A 14,465-nucleotide genomic window follows, 5' to 3' on the forward strand; every position below is an offset into this window, starting at 1 on the left:
TATCCAATTCCTCGATTAATTGTAAGAATGATCGATAGATTACTCGACTACTAAAATATTCATTTACAACAGCCCTACATCAAAGCATTTTTTTTAAAAAAAGCACTCCAAATGTAACTGGTGACTTTCTTTAAACAGTAGCACTCAGAAAGCAAAACAGCAGCTGAAGACAAGCAGGGAAAGCCTTTTGTTAGACATGTAGTGCTGGTTCTCCCCTCCTTTTATCTTCTGTTTGCCTTTGTGTTTAAATGCTTCAGACTTTGAATCTTTGTCAGCTGTCTTCCCGTCAGATATTTTCTCTGTTCGGTGTTGGGGGAATCACAATGAGATGAAAAATAGTAGCATGTAAACAGACAGAAGAACAAAAGCTGAAGGAGACACACAGAGAAACAGAAGAACAGAAAATGATTGCTCTGGGGGCTTGTATCCACATCCAACCACTGCTGGGGATATTGGTGACATCCACCTTATTGATCTATGCATTTAACACCTCCACACGGCCCTGCACACAAACACGTCCATGTTGGGATATACAATTTGATCCCTCACCCACACACCCTACTCAAACACTTCTTTGCACACCTTTTTTCTGCTTTTATAACCTGGTGGACACATTTGATGTTTCTCTTAACAATTTCTACAAGAACTGTGAAAATAATCTTTTTTTTTTTTAGCCACCATACCCAGCATAAAGTGAGCTGTTTCCATCTTCAGTGGTTCTAAAGCTCAGCCTCTTCCTTATCTGAAGAATCGTTGCTAACAATCAAAATATTGTGCTTGAATTTCAAAAGTCTCAAACATGGCAGGTCCTTCAGAAGAAGTGGGATTGTTCACCCCTGCTTAAGTTGAAAGGGCAAAAAGGTTGTTTGTACCTTTAATGCAAGTTGTGCTACGATGGACAGCAGAGAAGCACTACAAACTCTTCAACGCTTCTGATATAAGTAAATGATAAGTAAAGCTCCTGCATCAACTAATGCAAAGTATTAATGCCACATTATAAATAAACTGTTTAAATATTAACAACTTGCTTAAAGTCCCAAAATATCTCTGTACCTGATGGCTACATGTTGCTGTCTGGTCAGTGTGAAACATCCAGTGGCAGAAGAGTTATTTTGTTTTTCTCTAATAAACTAGAAATTAGCCAGCTAATCATAGCCAGCCACTTATGATTTACATGCAGTGCAGCAGATTCATGTGAATAAGCCAGAACTTACTCACACAAACAGAGTCACAGAATTAATTTAAAGCCGACCAAATAGTTTAGGATCAGGTGTAATAATTATATTCACACTCTACTCCCCTGACTGGTGGAAATAAATGTTGATGTTTCACAATCTAATTCTTTAACTGTTCATTTTTGCCTTAAATGGTATATTTTACATATAAGCAAATCTTATTTATAAACGCTGTTCCACAAATGATTAGCTAGCTAGCTAGCTAGAGAGTTAGCCAGATGGATATAATTTTTAGCTAGCATATCATTTTTAGCAAATGTTCTTAATAAAACCTTTTCACATATGATAAACTAGCTAGCTAGCATATCACTTTAGTTTGGAAATTTTACTAGCTAGCTAAAGCTGCAGTTATACAGCTAGCTAGCTAGCTAGATAGTATGTAATTTTTAGTTGGCAAATAATAAAACCCTTTTTCACAGATAAGCTAGCCAGATCTACGGTTAGATAGCTGGCTAGTTAGATTTAAAGCATATAATTTTTAGTTGTTAATTTTTTTTATAAACCTTTTTTCACAGATAAGCTAGCTAGATCTATGGTTAGATAGCTAATCATCTGTGAAAAAAATTATAAATAAAATTTAACTAAAAATGATGTATTAGCAATGCAGGTGCAGATCTATCTCGCTAGCTTATCTGTGAAAAATGTTTTATAGATACAATTTGCTATTATAAATGATGTTACTTTTAAAGCCAGAAGTTTTGTATTTCTGTTTTTGAAGAGCTAAATAAAATGGACTGTGAAGCATCAACATTTATTTGCGCCTCAGTCTGTGGAGTGGAGTGTGAATATAATTATTACACCTGATCCTAAAGCATTTGGTCAGCTGTAAATTAATGGTGTGACTCTGTAATGTGAGTAAGTTCTGGCTTATTCACATGACTCTGCTGCAGCTAAATCCATATTGATCAATCTGTCACTGAGACGTAGAGACCTCTCATGCATTAGACATGCAGATGTCAGGATCCACAGCGACTGCCTCCCTGCTTCGGTGAACCCTCCTCATGTATTAATGACACGTTGATAGAGCGCTCTCCTATTACACCCACACCCATCTTTAACCTTGATGCTGAGCGGTGTTTGTGTGTCTGCCCTCAGTCATAGCTCTTCTATTATTTACCACTCGTCTCTGTCTGGGAAAGGCCTGTGTGAGGCCACCAATCGCCTCTAGGTAAACAACCACTGCCATTGACACGGCTGACCCTCATCCCTCCTTTGACCACATCTCATTTCCGATCGATATGTTTTAAGCGAAGCCGCATCCGCCCAAAACAAACTTTGCTTGCTCTGCTGGTGAGTGTTTGTTTAATTTTATGTGGAGGTTGCAGGTGTCATTTTCAGGGTTAGCCGTCGTGCCCTAAAGCTCGCATGAAAGTGAAATAGACAGAGCTTTATGAACCCGTCCCTACCAACTTAGCCTCCCTGGAGACCAAGGTGGCACCTGCTATATGAAGAAATAATTTCAGCTTATGACAACATCAATGTTTTGCAAACCAGTTTTGTTTTGCTGCAGTTTCCTCTGACTTGAAAGAAAACTATGTAATCTGAAGTTATAACTAAAAGTAAATCAGCTTGATGTTCAGGCTTTAGTCATTTATTTTGAAGTACTTGTTTGATTTTTTTGGTGTAAATTTGTCACAACTTTAGTTTTTCACTATATAAAAAGAATTTAAAAAGTATATGATCTAATTTTACTTTAAACCACAACTACAAACAATACCAGCTAGAAATGTTTAAACAAAAAATGTGTAAGTTTGGAGAGAACTCTGGACTTCCAACGCTTTACATTTAAGCTTAAATAAAATACAGTTAGAAACTTTATAATTCTGGCAAATATTATCAGTGGTGACCAGATTAGAAATTTAATTTCCAGAATTACTGAAAGCTGTTCTAGAGCTAAAAAATACTTTTATTTTATTTATTTTTTTATTAGCCAAAAACTAAAACCGTCACTGGTAGCCAGACCATCACAGAGCTGGTCTGCGTGAAATTTCTTGGGATATTTTTTTTAACCGATTCAATGTTTAAAGCTGATGTTACACTTTTATTTTTTTATTTTTTTATCACAAAACAGATGAAAATAAACAAAAACATTAAAATAATCAGTTCAGGGAGAATGTAGCAACTACGGCGTCATGTTTAGATTAAGAATTAAATTTCAGGTCATTGTTAAAGTTGACAGATTCTGCTGCTGTTTTTGGGGGAGTCCCTCAAGGTTGTGTTTTAGGACCAGTGACTTTTCAGCTGTGCATTCTGCCTTTTATTTCAAACAAATTTCCAGTGTGTTATAGTTTTTCTGTGGATGTCATTAAACTGAACAGTTGTTTTGAGGACATCAAATTACATAAATCATAAAATCTACTGGATTTTTTATAAAATATAATTAAAAGATAATTGCCTTCATTTAAACTCTGGATGTCGGATCAGTGAAAAACAGATTGGTCAGTTAGTTTAATCTGTCCAGTCTAATGTGAGGAACTTAGTTGAAATGTGATCAGTTCCTGTCTCCAATCGATAACTTAAATAAATAAAATGAATTGGGAGTAGGAATAAAAACTACAGATGATTGTTCATGTCTATGCAGCGAGACTCCTGACAGGAACAGATTAGACATGAATGACTCCCTCAGTAGTTTTTCTACAATAAAATTTATTTTCGGAGTTGACTTGAACGTCTTGGTGTTTTCCTTCAGGGTTTTACACGTTTTAACACTTTGCAACATCTGAGAAGCGTTAAAGCGGAAGGCAGAGATCCAGGCTTCAGGCCTTCAGAGATGTTGGGTCTGTTTTAAAACCCATGCAGTTCCTTTCAGTTGCTCCTTATTTTCATGCTGGCAACGTTAATTCCTTTAAAAATAACCGCTTTGTTAATTTTCCAAAAATGCAGTTCTGTGTCATTTATAATTTGTTAATTTTGTTTTCACTTTTTGTTTTTCCTGTTCATTTTTCAAAGGCAGCTTTGCTTTATATGTAGGATGTTTTATGAATAAACTTCAGGTCACTGAAAAGGAAAAAGAAACTTAAATCTCAGAAATTTGACATTTTTTCTCAGAATTCAGATTTTAATATTTTGAGACCAGAATTATGAAAAAAATCATAATTCTGAAAAGTGAGAATTTTGAGATTAAATTCAGAATTTAGATTAAATTCACTTAATTTTGAACTCCAAACTGGAAAAAAAAACCATTAAAAATATTCCAGTTTAATCTAAAAAGCAACTTTTTCTTGGTTTTTATGATATTGAAATATACATAAAATTGCATTTCTGCCATATTTACCTGCAAAAGGTTTACAAATGAGGAGCAAAAAGTATTTTTTTCTAATTATTATATGTAAATTAAAATTTCATGCCGAGAAGGAATTAACAACAGCGCAGCTTGTTGGAGTTAAATGTGTGTGTTTTTGTTCTGTGTCTGGAAAACTGCATGTTTTAATACTTTCAACCACATTTCTGTTCAAAATCCTCTTCTGAGTCTTAATTTAGCTTTTTGTTGCGTCACTTTATTGCTTTATTACTGTAATTGTTCTCATTATGGTCTGTCTCTCCAAATGTTTTCATTTTGCTTATTTAATTTCTGCTTTAATTTGCTGTAGTTAATTATACTTTCATTGTTCAGTCAACCTCTGCTGCTTGTCAATGTTCTGTGGAAACAAAGGTGACTTTAATGCCGGAGGGGAAATCTGCTGCAGACTGAATTAGAAACTAATCAAAAGCGTCATCTGTCTGCAGAGAACTGCCGCCGTTTATTATTATAAATGCATGAAAGTTTTTTCCTTTTGGGAGGAAATAAACAAGTTTGCAGAGTTACTATGGCGCTGCAGAACCTTAAGCGTTCAGAATAATAAGACTACCAGCTTAAAGAGCAGCTGTTCCGTCTTATTTATTTGCTTTTTGTCTGAATTTAAGGGAAATCTTTTATGAGAATACAGAAGAGGACTAGGGTCACTGAAAACTTTTTAAAAATTGACTTTTTTAATCTGAAAATTCTAAGTTTGTTTCTAAAAATTCAGACTTTTTTAAAATCAGAAACTTTAATCTTGAAATTCTGACATTTCTGAGAAACTTGACATTAATCTCAGAATCCAGACTTTTTGTTTCCCAGAATTTAGTTTTTTCTCAGAATTTTGACTTGAATCTGAAATTTCTGACTTTTGATCTAGTAAAGATAAAATTAAAATTCAGGGCCTCTGATCCTCCTCTTTGAGTTTTTTTAGTTGAAAGAAATATTTTTTTAACGTATCAGTGTAACGTTAGTATAACAGATTTTTTTATTTAGCTTGCTCTGTTTGTTTTCATATAGAAAAATGCATTTCTTCTTTGAGCTTTAATGTGCAGAAATTTATGATCGAGCAAATATCTGTTTTCACTGAAATGCATTTTAAAACCTGTTTCCACTAAGATTTTACCGTCACACATAGATGTTTTATACGTGACTAAGCACAGCCAACCACAAGCATAAATTATTTAAACTGTTGCTCAGTGTGACAGTAAAGTTATGCAACATCTAGATGTATTATCTAGAAACTCATAAATTATCTCATAAAAAGGACATGGCAGCTGGTGCTTGTAACGTTCTCAAATCAAATTCTGCTTCAGGCCGTTTAAAATCTTCATCCGGTAGATCTACGCTCAAATGTAGGCAGACTAATCAAAACTGTAATTTTGCAACACTTTTCACACTTTATGATCATTTTTAAAAGTTTGAAAAATGACGTGGAAACAGATTTACTGCGTCGTTTCTCTTTATTGGAGACACAAATTTGCACTTTTTTGAAAAGTGCAAATTTTTCAGAATAATTATCCACATTTTTTGTTCAGTGATTTTCTTTTTTGTGCAGCTTCAGGCTGAATTTCAAAACTCTTTATCATCTATAAATTATTCCACCTCACCAGTAGATGGCCCTCTACCAGATTGTTCATTTTGTAGCTTAATGTTTTTTTTATTGGTATTTTTCTAAATGTTTCCAAAATAAAGTTAAAAAACATTCAGAATAGTGTTAAAAACAATTCTATTAACATCTCTACCAATTATCAAAGTTTGTATCTTTTATAACAGTTACATTTATTTTATCCGTTTTCTCATCCTTAGTCTTTATCTGTGAATTTTGAGTTTTTAAGGACAGGACACAGAAAACGGATTTCTTTCTCTTGTTATAAAAACAACCAGTTTAGTTTTACTTAGTGAAATAAAACCACCAAGCAGATATTTATTGCTTTGCAAGTTTATTCATGAATGTTTGCATATTAGGCACATTTCGCTTTATTTGAAAATAACTTGAATTGTGCAGAAAATCATTGCTGCATGCTTCAAGTAAATCGATTAATCTTGCTATTGGCTGATATATTGACGAGTTTTTATCTCCGTCTTCACCAAGCGAGCAGAAAGCTGCAGCCGGAGTTTTTCATTTCAGCAGCAGAAGAGATTCAGAGTTTCTCCTGTAGTTGAGGCTTCTCTGGCTTGTTGCTGAAGGAGGAAATAAAACTTTAGATGAGACGCAGATTCTCACTTTTTAATTTATTTTACATTTGATTTATGAATTTAACCCTAAATATGTAATTTTACTCTGTATTTAATGATGTGAAGAACTTACGTTGTCATTTTCTCCTGCCTGCGCTGCTCTCTGTTTGCTGAGTAGAAAAACAGGATCTGTTATTAAATACTTATTTAAGATTTACATTTATTTAAAGGTTGTTCGTGAGGAGAAAATAGACGAGCAATAAAAATATTGAGAAAACTTCTGCGTAGCCTCAAATTGTCAGCAGTGGAAAGAGTTTAAATACTAAATATTACAAAATTCATAAAGCGTTTTACCTTGATATCCGTGGTGAACGCCGTGAAGTATGACCTTGGCTCCTTTCCATAAAGACTTCCAGAAACAATCTCCAGGTTCGGCCATGAGGACGACCAGAGAGAGGATGAGGAAGATCGTAACGCACCTCATCCTGCAAGAAAATATTAAACATGTCAAACATGTAGTGTACAGAAATAAAGACAAAATATATCAATATTTACCTGCTGAATGATTCAGTGAAAGCTGAATGACTTTGCGGAGACGTGTCGTTTTATAGATGCGTGTTTTAGTGGGATGGGCTGAATTGGCTCTGAATTCATGTTTTATGCGCTACATGTTTTCCTACTCGGCGTGTAAAGTTGCTTCGGTTGCTTTTGAGATGGTGTTAAATAAAAGCTTTCACTTTTGAGAGGAACATGTTGTAACTTCTGGCCTGAAAACGTGAAACAAAGAGAGACGCTTCATGTGGGTCCAAAGCAGAGCTGCAATGTAGAGTCTTAACTTTTTAAACACATTTCACCTCATTTCATGCGTCTGCATGAGTGGAAAAACATGTTATTTTGTGAATTTTCACAGCTTTTAAATGGATAATTATCAATTTCTAAAAAAATCCTTTTGAAAAGCTGATTTGACCAAAACAGATCTGACAGAAAAAAAGATAAATGATGATTTTATATCTGGCAAAATATCAAAACATTTGAGCTTTTTTGTTAAACTCTCCAATGGAGTACAATTAAAGAAAAAATCTGCTTAGCAATGGATTATGCTACTTAAACACATATTTAAACCAACAATGTGTTTATTTTAAAAAAGGGATGCAATTATTTCTATTCATGCTTAAATTTAGCATCATATTAATCCATTTGTAGCTTGTAGCGTTTATTTAGAGAAGTTAACTGGAGCAAATTTGGGTAGCAAAGTTATTCCTGAATCACATTTCAGCAACAAGGCAGTTCAAAATGCTTTACATCATAAAAACACAAAAATGAAAAGTTATTACACCAATTGTGAAAGCAATAACATTTTGTCGAGTAAAATCATTGAAATCATCAATAGAAAACCAATAAGTTGGTCCATGTTTCAATTGTTATGGTTCAAAATCATCCGTTTGGTTTTTAGTCCAGATTAAAGGAACTTGGTGTTAAGACGTTGCATCAGATTCTCTGTTGAATTTGTCACTTTCTGAATAATCACAAAGTAAGACAACAGTAGGAGAGGAAAAGTCATCGACAGCAAATCTGTCGTTTCACAGTTCGGTGGATTTATCTGTGGAGCGTAACTGAAAACATTCAGGTAAAATTCACCTATTCCCAGTTTGTGTTTTTTGAAATATATCTCTTGAGAAGCTGAAATACCAAAGCGCAGAGCTACTTGGTGCGCTTTCCAAAGCCTGGTTGTGCTGGAACCTGAGACAGGAAGGGCAAATCATTCAACTTTAGCTCCAGCACAGTGATGGCAGCACAACTGGACAGTTACTCCAAGCTTTATAAGTAATCCATCAGTTTTATTCAGAGAAAGACACCAGCTAATTCTGCCCAACATCTACACTAAAAATCCATCCATCCATCCATCCATCCATCCATCCATCCATCCATCCATCCATCCATCCATCCATCCATCCATCCATCTTCCGCTTATCCGAGGTCGGGTCGCGGGGGTAGCAGCTTCAGAAGGGAGGCCCAGACTTCCCTCTCTCTCCCCAGCCACTTCTTCCAGCTCCTCCGGTGGAATCCCGAGGCGTTCCCAGGCCAGCCGAGAGACATAGTCCCTCCAGCGTGTCCTGGGTCTTCCCCGGGGCCTCCTCCCGGTGGGACATGAACACCTCACCAGGGAGGCGTCCAGGAGGCATCCTGACCAGATGCCCGAGCCTCAACTGGCTCCTCTCGATGTGAAGGAGCAGCGGCTCTACTCTGAGTCCCTCCCGGATGACTGAGCTTCTCTCTCTGAGGGAGAGCCCAGCCACCCTACGGAGAAAACCCATTTCGGCCGCTTGTATCCGCGATCTCGTTCTTTCGGTCATGACCCAAAGCTCATGACCATAGATGAGGGTGGGAACGTAGATCGACCGGTAAATCGAGAGCTTCGCTTTTTGGCTCAGCTCTCTCTTCACCACGACGGACCGGTACAGCGCCCGCTTGACGGCAGACGCTGCGCCAATCCGCCTGTCGATCTCCCGCTCCCTTCTTCCCCCATTCGTGAACAAGATCCCAAGATACTTGAACTCCTCCACCTGGGGCAGGACACCCCCCCTTGACCTGGAGAAGGCACTCTACCCTTTTCCGGCTCAAGACCATGGCCTCAGATTTGGAGGCACTGATCCCCATCCCGGCCGCTTCACACTCGGCTGCGAACCGCTCCAGCGAGAGCTGCAGATCACGACCTGATGAAGCCAAAAGGACCACATCGCCTGCAAAAAGCAGAGACGAGATCCTAAGGCCACCAAATCGGATCCCCTCAACACCTTGGCTGGTCTAGAAATTCTGTCCATGAAAGTGATGAACAGAATCGGTGACAAAGGGCAGCCCTGGCGGAGTCCAACTCTCACCGGAAACGAGCCCGACTTACTGCCGGCAATGCGGACCAGACTCTGACACCGGTCATACAGGGACCTGACAGCCCGTATCAAAGGGCCCGGTACCCCATACTCCCGGAGAACCCCCCACTGGGCTCCCCGAGGGACACGGTCGAACGCCTTCTCCAAGTCCACAAAACACATGTAGACTGGTTGGGCGAACTCCCAGAACCCTCCAGGACCCTGCCGAGGGTGTAGAGCTGGTCCAGTGTTTTTATTTACATTAGAAACTCCAGGATATTTAATTCCTACAAAAAAACTTGAGATGAAAAAATTTAATTCAGCCTTGAAAATAAGAAAATAGATGTAAGCAGTTTATTGAAAAATACAGAATAGCAAGCTGCTTTACCAGACCGAGCTGATGAGGCTGTTTGATAAACAAACACATCATAAAGGAAAACATTTAATGTTGGGTTGGGATTTCAACCATTTTTTTGGCCCAAGTTGCCATTGTTGGGAAGGTTTTGTTGTTGTTCTATTTTCTGGGTAATAAAATTTCTATTCTGCAGTTTCTGGTTGTAAATCTAATTATTGTTTTTGTGAAAAATAACTACTTGATTCTTAAAGAAACAACATTATGTAACTTTTACTTTTTGACATTTATATGATAGCATAATGTTCTTTCCTCATCAGAAAACGACACAGAGTGTTGCCTTGATTATCTTATGTATGTTTGAGAAATCCTTGGATCTCCATGGCAACCATTCAGCCACACAAAATGCCTGGGTGGACCTAGCCCCACCTTCAAGGCGTAGCTCCGCCCCTGGGCTGCAGTTTCTTCTGCCTCACAGAGCAGCTCCTTCAGACTAGCCAGCATCAATTAGCAAACACCTGGTGGAGCTGAGAATCAGCTGAGCTCATTACAGGAGCTGCTTCTCAGAGCAACGCTGAATTATTTTAGGCTCAAGCAAAAACAAAAAGGTAAATTATTATGAGCTCAGAAATTCTGCAATCAGCAAAACTGTTAGTCTTTACATTGAAGCAAACGTTGAATCCTTTCATCATATCTTCAGGTCGTCCATGTTGACCCTGCTTCTAATTTGGTGGCGGATTTGACGGGCTTTCATTCTCCTGATTGAAGGGTCATCTAACAGAAAATCTAACAGGTTTTTGACATTTTTGTCTATTCACTCTTTATTTTTCTTTATAATAGTAAAAGCGGAAAAGCTAAATGCTCCGTCTTGAGATCCAATTATCGTATTCTGACGTCTGGCGAATCTTCAGGTGTAGCGATGGGGTTCGTCTTCTGGCTCGTTCTGATATTTCTGTCTATATCTAGACAAAGAGGAAACTAAACATTAAATCCTAAAATTTAATTTATTGCAACAATCAGTGTTTTAATTTCCTTCTGGTGTCTAGATAGAAAAGTGAATAAAAATTTAGCCTGAGGTAATTACAAAAATGTCAGCATAATGAAACACAAATACTTATGAAACTAAAACTAAAAACATGCGCTTTTACTGTTTTGTTGAAGCGAAATGCATCACATCAAATGAAGCTTAAAGGCCCAAAAAAGCATTTAGGACTCAGATTGGGGATAAACATGCGCTGCTAGTTCCTTACCTTTCCATCTTTTTCAGTCTGCGCTGCTGTCTGTACTCTAAACACAGAGACAAAAGATTAAAACAACACATAAATCTGTTCAGAAAAAATAAAGATAATCCTACAGAAGATATGATTGCAGTTGGTGATTGCTAAAAGCACTGTAAAAACAAAATTTACCAAATTGCTAGAATTTCTGTTTCAAATATCTCAGTAGACTTGAAATAAGACAAAACTAACTCACAAGTAACTTCTCAGGCTACTGAGAAGATGGAAGCTTCATAATCAACTCAATAATTGCTTAATATTGATGTAGTTCTGGTTCCACTGGTAGATTATTTCACTTATAACACAGAAACTCGGACCTGAACCTTCAGAGTCACATAAAGACGGTTACAAAGTCGGCCTTCTATCCCCTGAACAGCATAATATATAAATCATTGAGCGGCTTTGCACAAAAACACATTAAAGGTTTCCTGTTGTCATAGCAACCTTCCAGACCTCTCAGGTCTTCTGGTTCTGGTCTCCTCTGAAGAACCAGAACCAAACATGGAGAAGCAGCTTTCAGCTTCTATGCACCACAAATCTGGAACAAACTTCCAGAAAACTGCGAAACAGCCGAAACACTGAGTTAATTTTGATCTAGACTAAAAACGTTTTGACTCATAAAATCTGGAAAATTGATCAGCATATCTGATGTGGATTGGTGATTTTGATGTTTGTCTCTGGTTGTTGATGTAAATCTCTTTGCCTTGTTGCTGAAATGTGCGACACAAATAAACTTTATTGATTTGTCAAAAAGCAGATATGCTACCAATCTTTTTTTTACTGACATTTGCTCAAGTTTACAAAAGGCTATAAACTTTAAATGGATTATTACGGTGTATATTTTTTTTAGCAGCAATAGAAATCATTTCATTCCTGTTTTTAAAACACATTTGGTTTAAATCTGTGTAAATACCATGAAGTTGTAGTTAAACGGATTATTTGTTGTTTAAATCATGAACTGGCCACATGAACCTTGAAACCTTGGTGTTTCTAAACATGATTTACCTCTCAAACTGTCCCTGGCGCCTCTGAACGTAGCTTTTATTCCTCCCCAAAGCGACTTAAAGAAACATTCCCCCGGTTCGGCCATCAGGACCACCAGAGACAGAACGAGGAACAGCATAACGAACTTCATCCTGCAAAACTAAAACATGTCATGTTTCAACCAAACTAATAACATATAAAAATAATACATATAAATACATCTATTTTACCTGTCAGCAGGCCCAGACGGTGTCAGAGGTTCTGGATAAAGAGGGAAGTGAACTGTGTGGATTTGTCTCATTTTGTCTCATTATATACTTGTCTGTCCTGTGGGCTGGACTGAAGTTTCTCAATCTTATTGTTGCATTTCTACCTTTTGCAATCATTGTTCCGTGATTCAGCTTTTGCTTCGTCATATCAAGGTGTCCAGCTTTCGCCTTAAGAACTGGATTATTGTGCAATCTGCTTATATAAATGAACAATTAATTGTAATTTGTTCTATAAAATACTGTTGATGTGGTGACCTGATTGGGTGAATCTGCAGTATGTCACTTTTATTAAAATAAACGTTTATACCAAATAAAGAATTTATTTATTTGCCATTGTGACGTTTGAGGCATTAATATTGTAAATGTGGTTCAACATAATTCACATCTCTATTTGAAATCTATAAGATCTGTGTTTGCACATTAATTAGATGTAAATCCCGAACAGGAAGAGGTCAGTTATGCATCATAACTGATGTGTTTGTAGATATATATATGAATCTGAACAACCACACAGTAGATTATCTGAATTAAAAGTTTAATCAAAGAAAGTTTGCAGCATCAGATGGTTTTGATTAGCAGAAAGAAGATTGAAGGGTCGTCTAACAGAAAAGCTAGCAGGTTTTTGACATTTTTGTCTATTCACTCTTTATTTTTCTTTATAATAGTAAAAGCGCAAAAGCTAAATGTTCCGTCTTGAGATCCAATTATCGTATTCTGACGTCTGGCGAATCTTCAGGTGTAGCGACGGCGTCCGGGTTCGTCTTCTGGCTCGTTCTCATATTTCTGTCTATATCTGGACAAAGAGGAAACTAAACATTAGATCCTAAAATTTAATTTATTGCAACAATCAGTGTTTTAATATCAAAAAACTGAAATCTGGTCATTTGACATTAAATTTGAAACAAATATATGGTATTATAAATTTTGTTTGTTTTTGTGTACAGAAATGTAGAACGGTGTATTCGGGCTTTCACAGTAAAAAAAAAAAAAAAAAAAAGAAATTTCCACCAAAAACTCAGAAATGTTTAGATTTATCTCAGAAATGTAATTAAAATTTTTTTAAATTCTGAGCTCCAAAAATTAAAATCTGCAAGAATTTTCAACATTTTTCAAAATAAAAAAATTCAACTTTTAAAACTTAGAAATTTCTGTTTTTTTTCTGTACAATTTTGGAGATTGAGCTCAAACTTTGAGTTTTTTCTGGTAAATTTTCAACATTTTGAACTTTTCAAGTTTTCTCTAGAAAATGTCTGAGATTGATATCAAAATTTCTGTTTTGTAGCAAATTTATAAATCGGAAATTTCCCAGTGTTTTTAATATGTTTGTTTAATTTTAAAATGTGAGTGTTTTGGTGGAAATGTTCTCCTCTCTCTCTCTCTCCAGTGGCCCTAATACGTCGCCATGGGAACGTTGCGGCAGACGGGCCGATTAATTTTTTTGTGTCTGAACTCTTTTTCAGAAATAGGGTTTTGTTTTTTCAGAGCTACATGAACTTTGAACTTAAATAAATCAGAATTAACTGGAATTTTGAACTAATTCTCGCTGAGTTTACCTTTCTGCTTTCTCCAATCGCCGCTGCTGTCTGTACTCTAAAACCAGGGAAGGGAAAAAAGTTACTCAGAGTTGGAAACTGGTGATAAATTAAAACAAGATTCAATCCTGTTAACTTTTTCTAAGTAATTAACATTTTGTGGCTAACCTCTGAATCCTTGTCTGGCTCCTCTAAACATGGACTTGCCCGCTTTCCAAATAGAGCGTCTTAATCCCTCTCCAGGTTCGGCCATCAGGACGACCAGAGAAAGCACGAGAAAGATCATAACACACTTCATCCTGCAAGAAGAAGCACAAATTGAATCATTTAAACCCAATAAAAACCCATAAACAATATAATTACCTCTCAGCAGGTTGAGTTAAAACCAAACAGATCTGAATCTGACGTGAATTCTTTCGCCTTAAATGCTGGTCTGTTGTGATGGGTTGGACTGTTTCTCAATCTTAATGTTGCATTTGCTTCTATTGCAACCC

General features: G+C 36.7%; 2 protein-coding genes across 3 annotated transcripts in view; one reads left to right on the plus strand and one right to left on the minus strand.

The window, feature by feature from the left end:
- Positions 1-14,465, plus strand: part of LOC102217354 (exostosin-1-like) — a 221,295-nt gene that overhangs the window by 95,935 nt on the left and 110,895 nt on the right. The gene's annotated exons all lie outside the window — the stretch shown is intronic.
- On the minus strand, positions 12,979-14,411 carry LOC111611376 (moronecidin-like). The gene is made up of 4 exons (XM_023347777.1): positions 14,335-14,411; positions 14,140-14,270; positions 13,993-14,029; positions 12,979-13,232 (listed from the first exon to the last, which is right to left on the minus strand). Exons 2-4 carry the CDS (start codon positions 14,267-14,269, stop codon positions 13,172-13,174), a joined length of 228 nt encoding a protein of 75 aa, XP_023203545.1. The 5' UTR covers position 14,270; positions 14,335-14,411; the 3' UTR covers positions 12,979-13,171.

This window comes from Xiphophorus maculatus, chromosome 15 (genome assembly GCF_002775205.1).
Source record: "Xiphophorus maculatus strain JP 163 A chromosome 15, X_maculatus-5.0-male, whole genome shotgun sequence".
Lineage (NCBI taxonomy): Eukaryota > Metazoa > Chordata > Actinopteri > Cyprinodontiformes > Poeciliidae > Xiphophorus > Xiphophorus maculatus.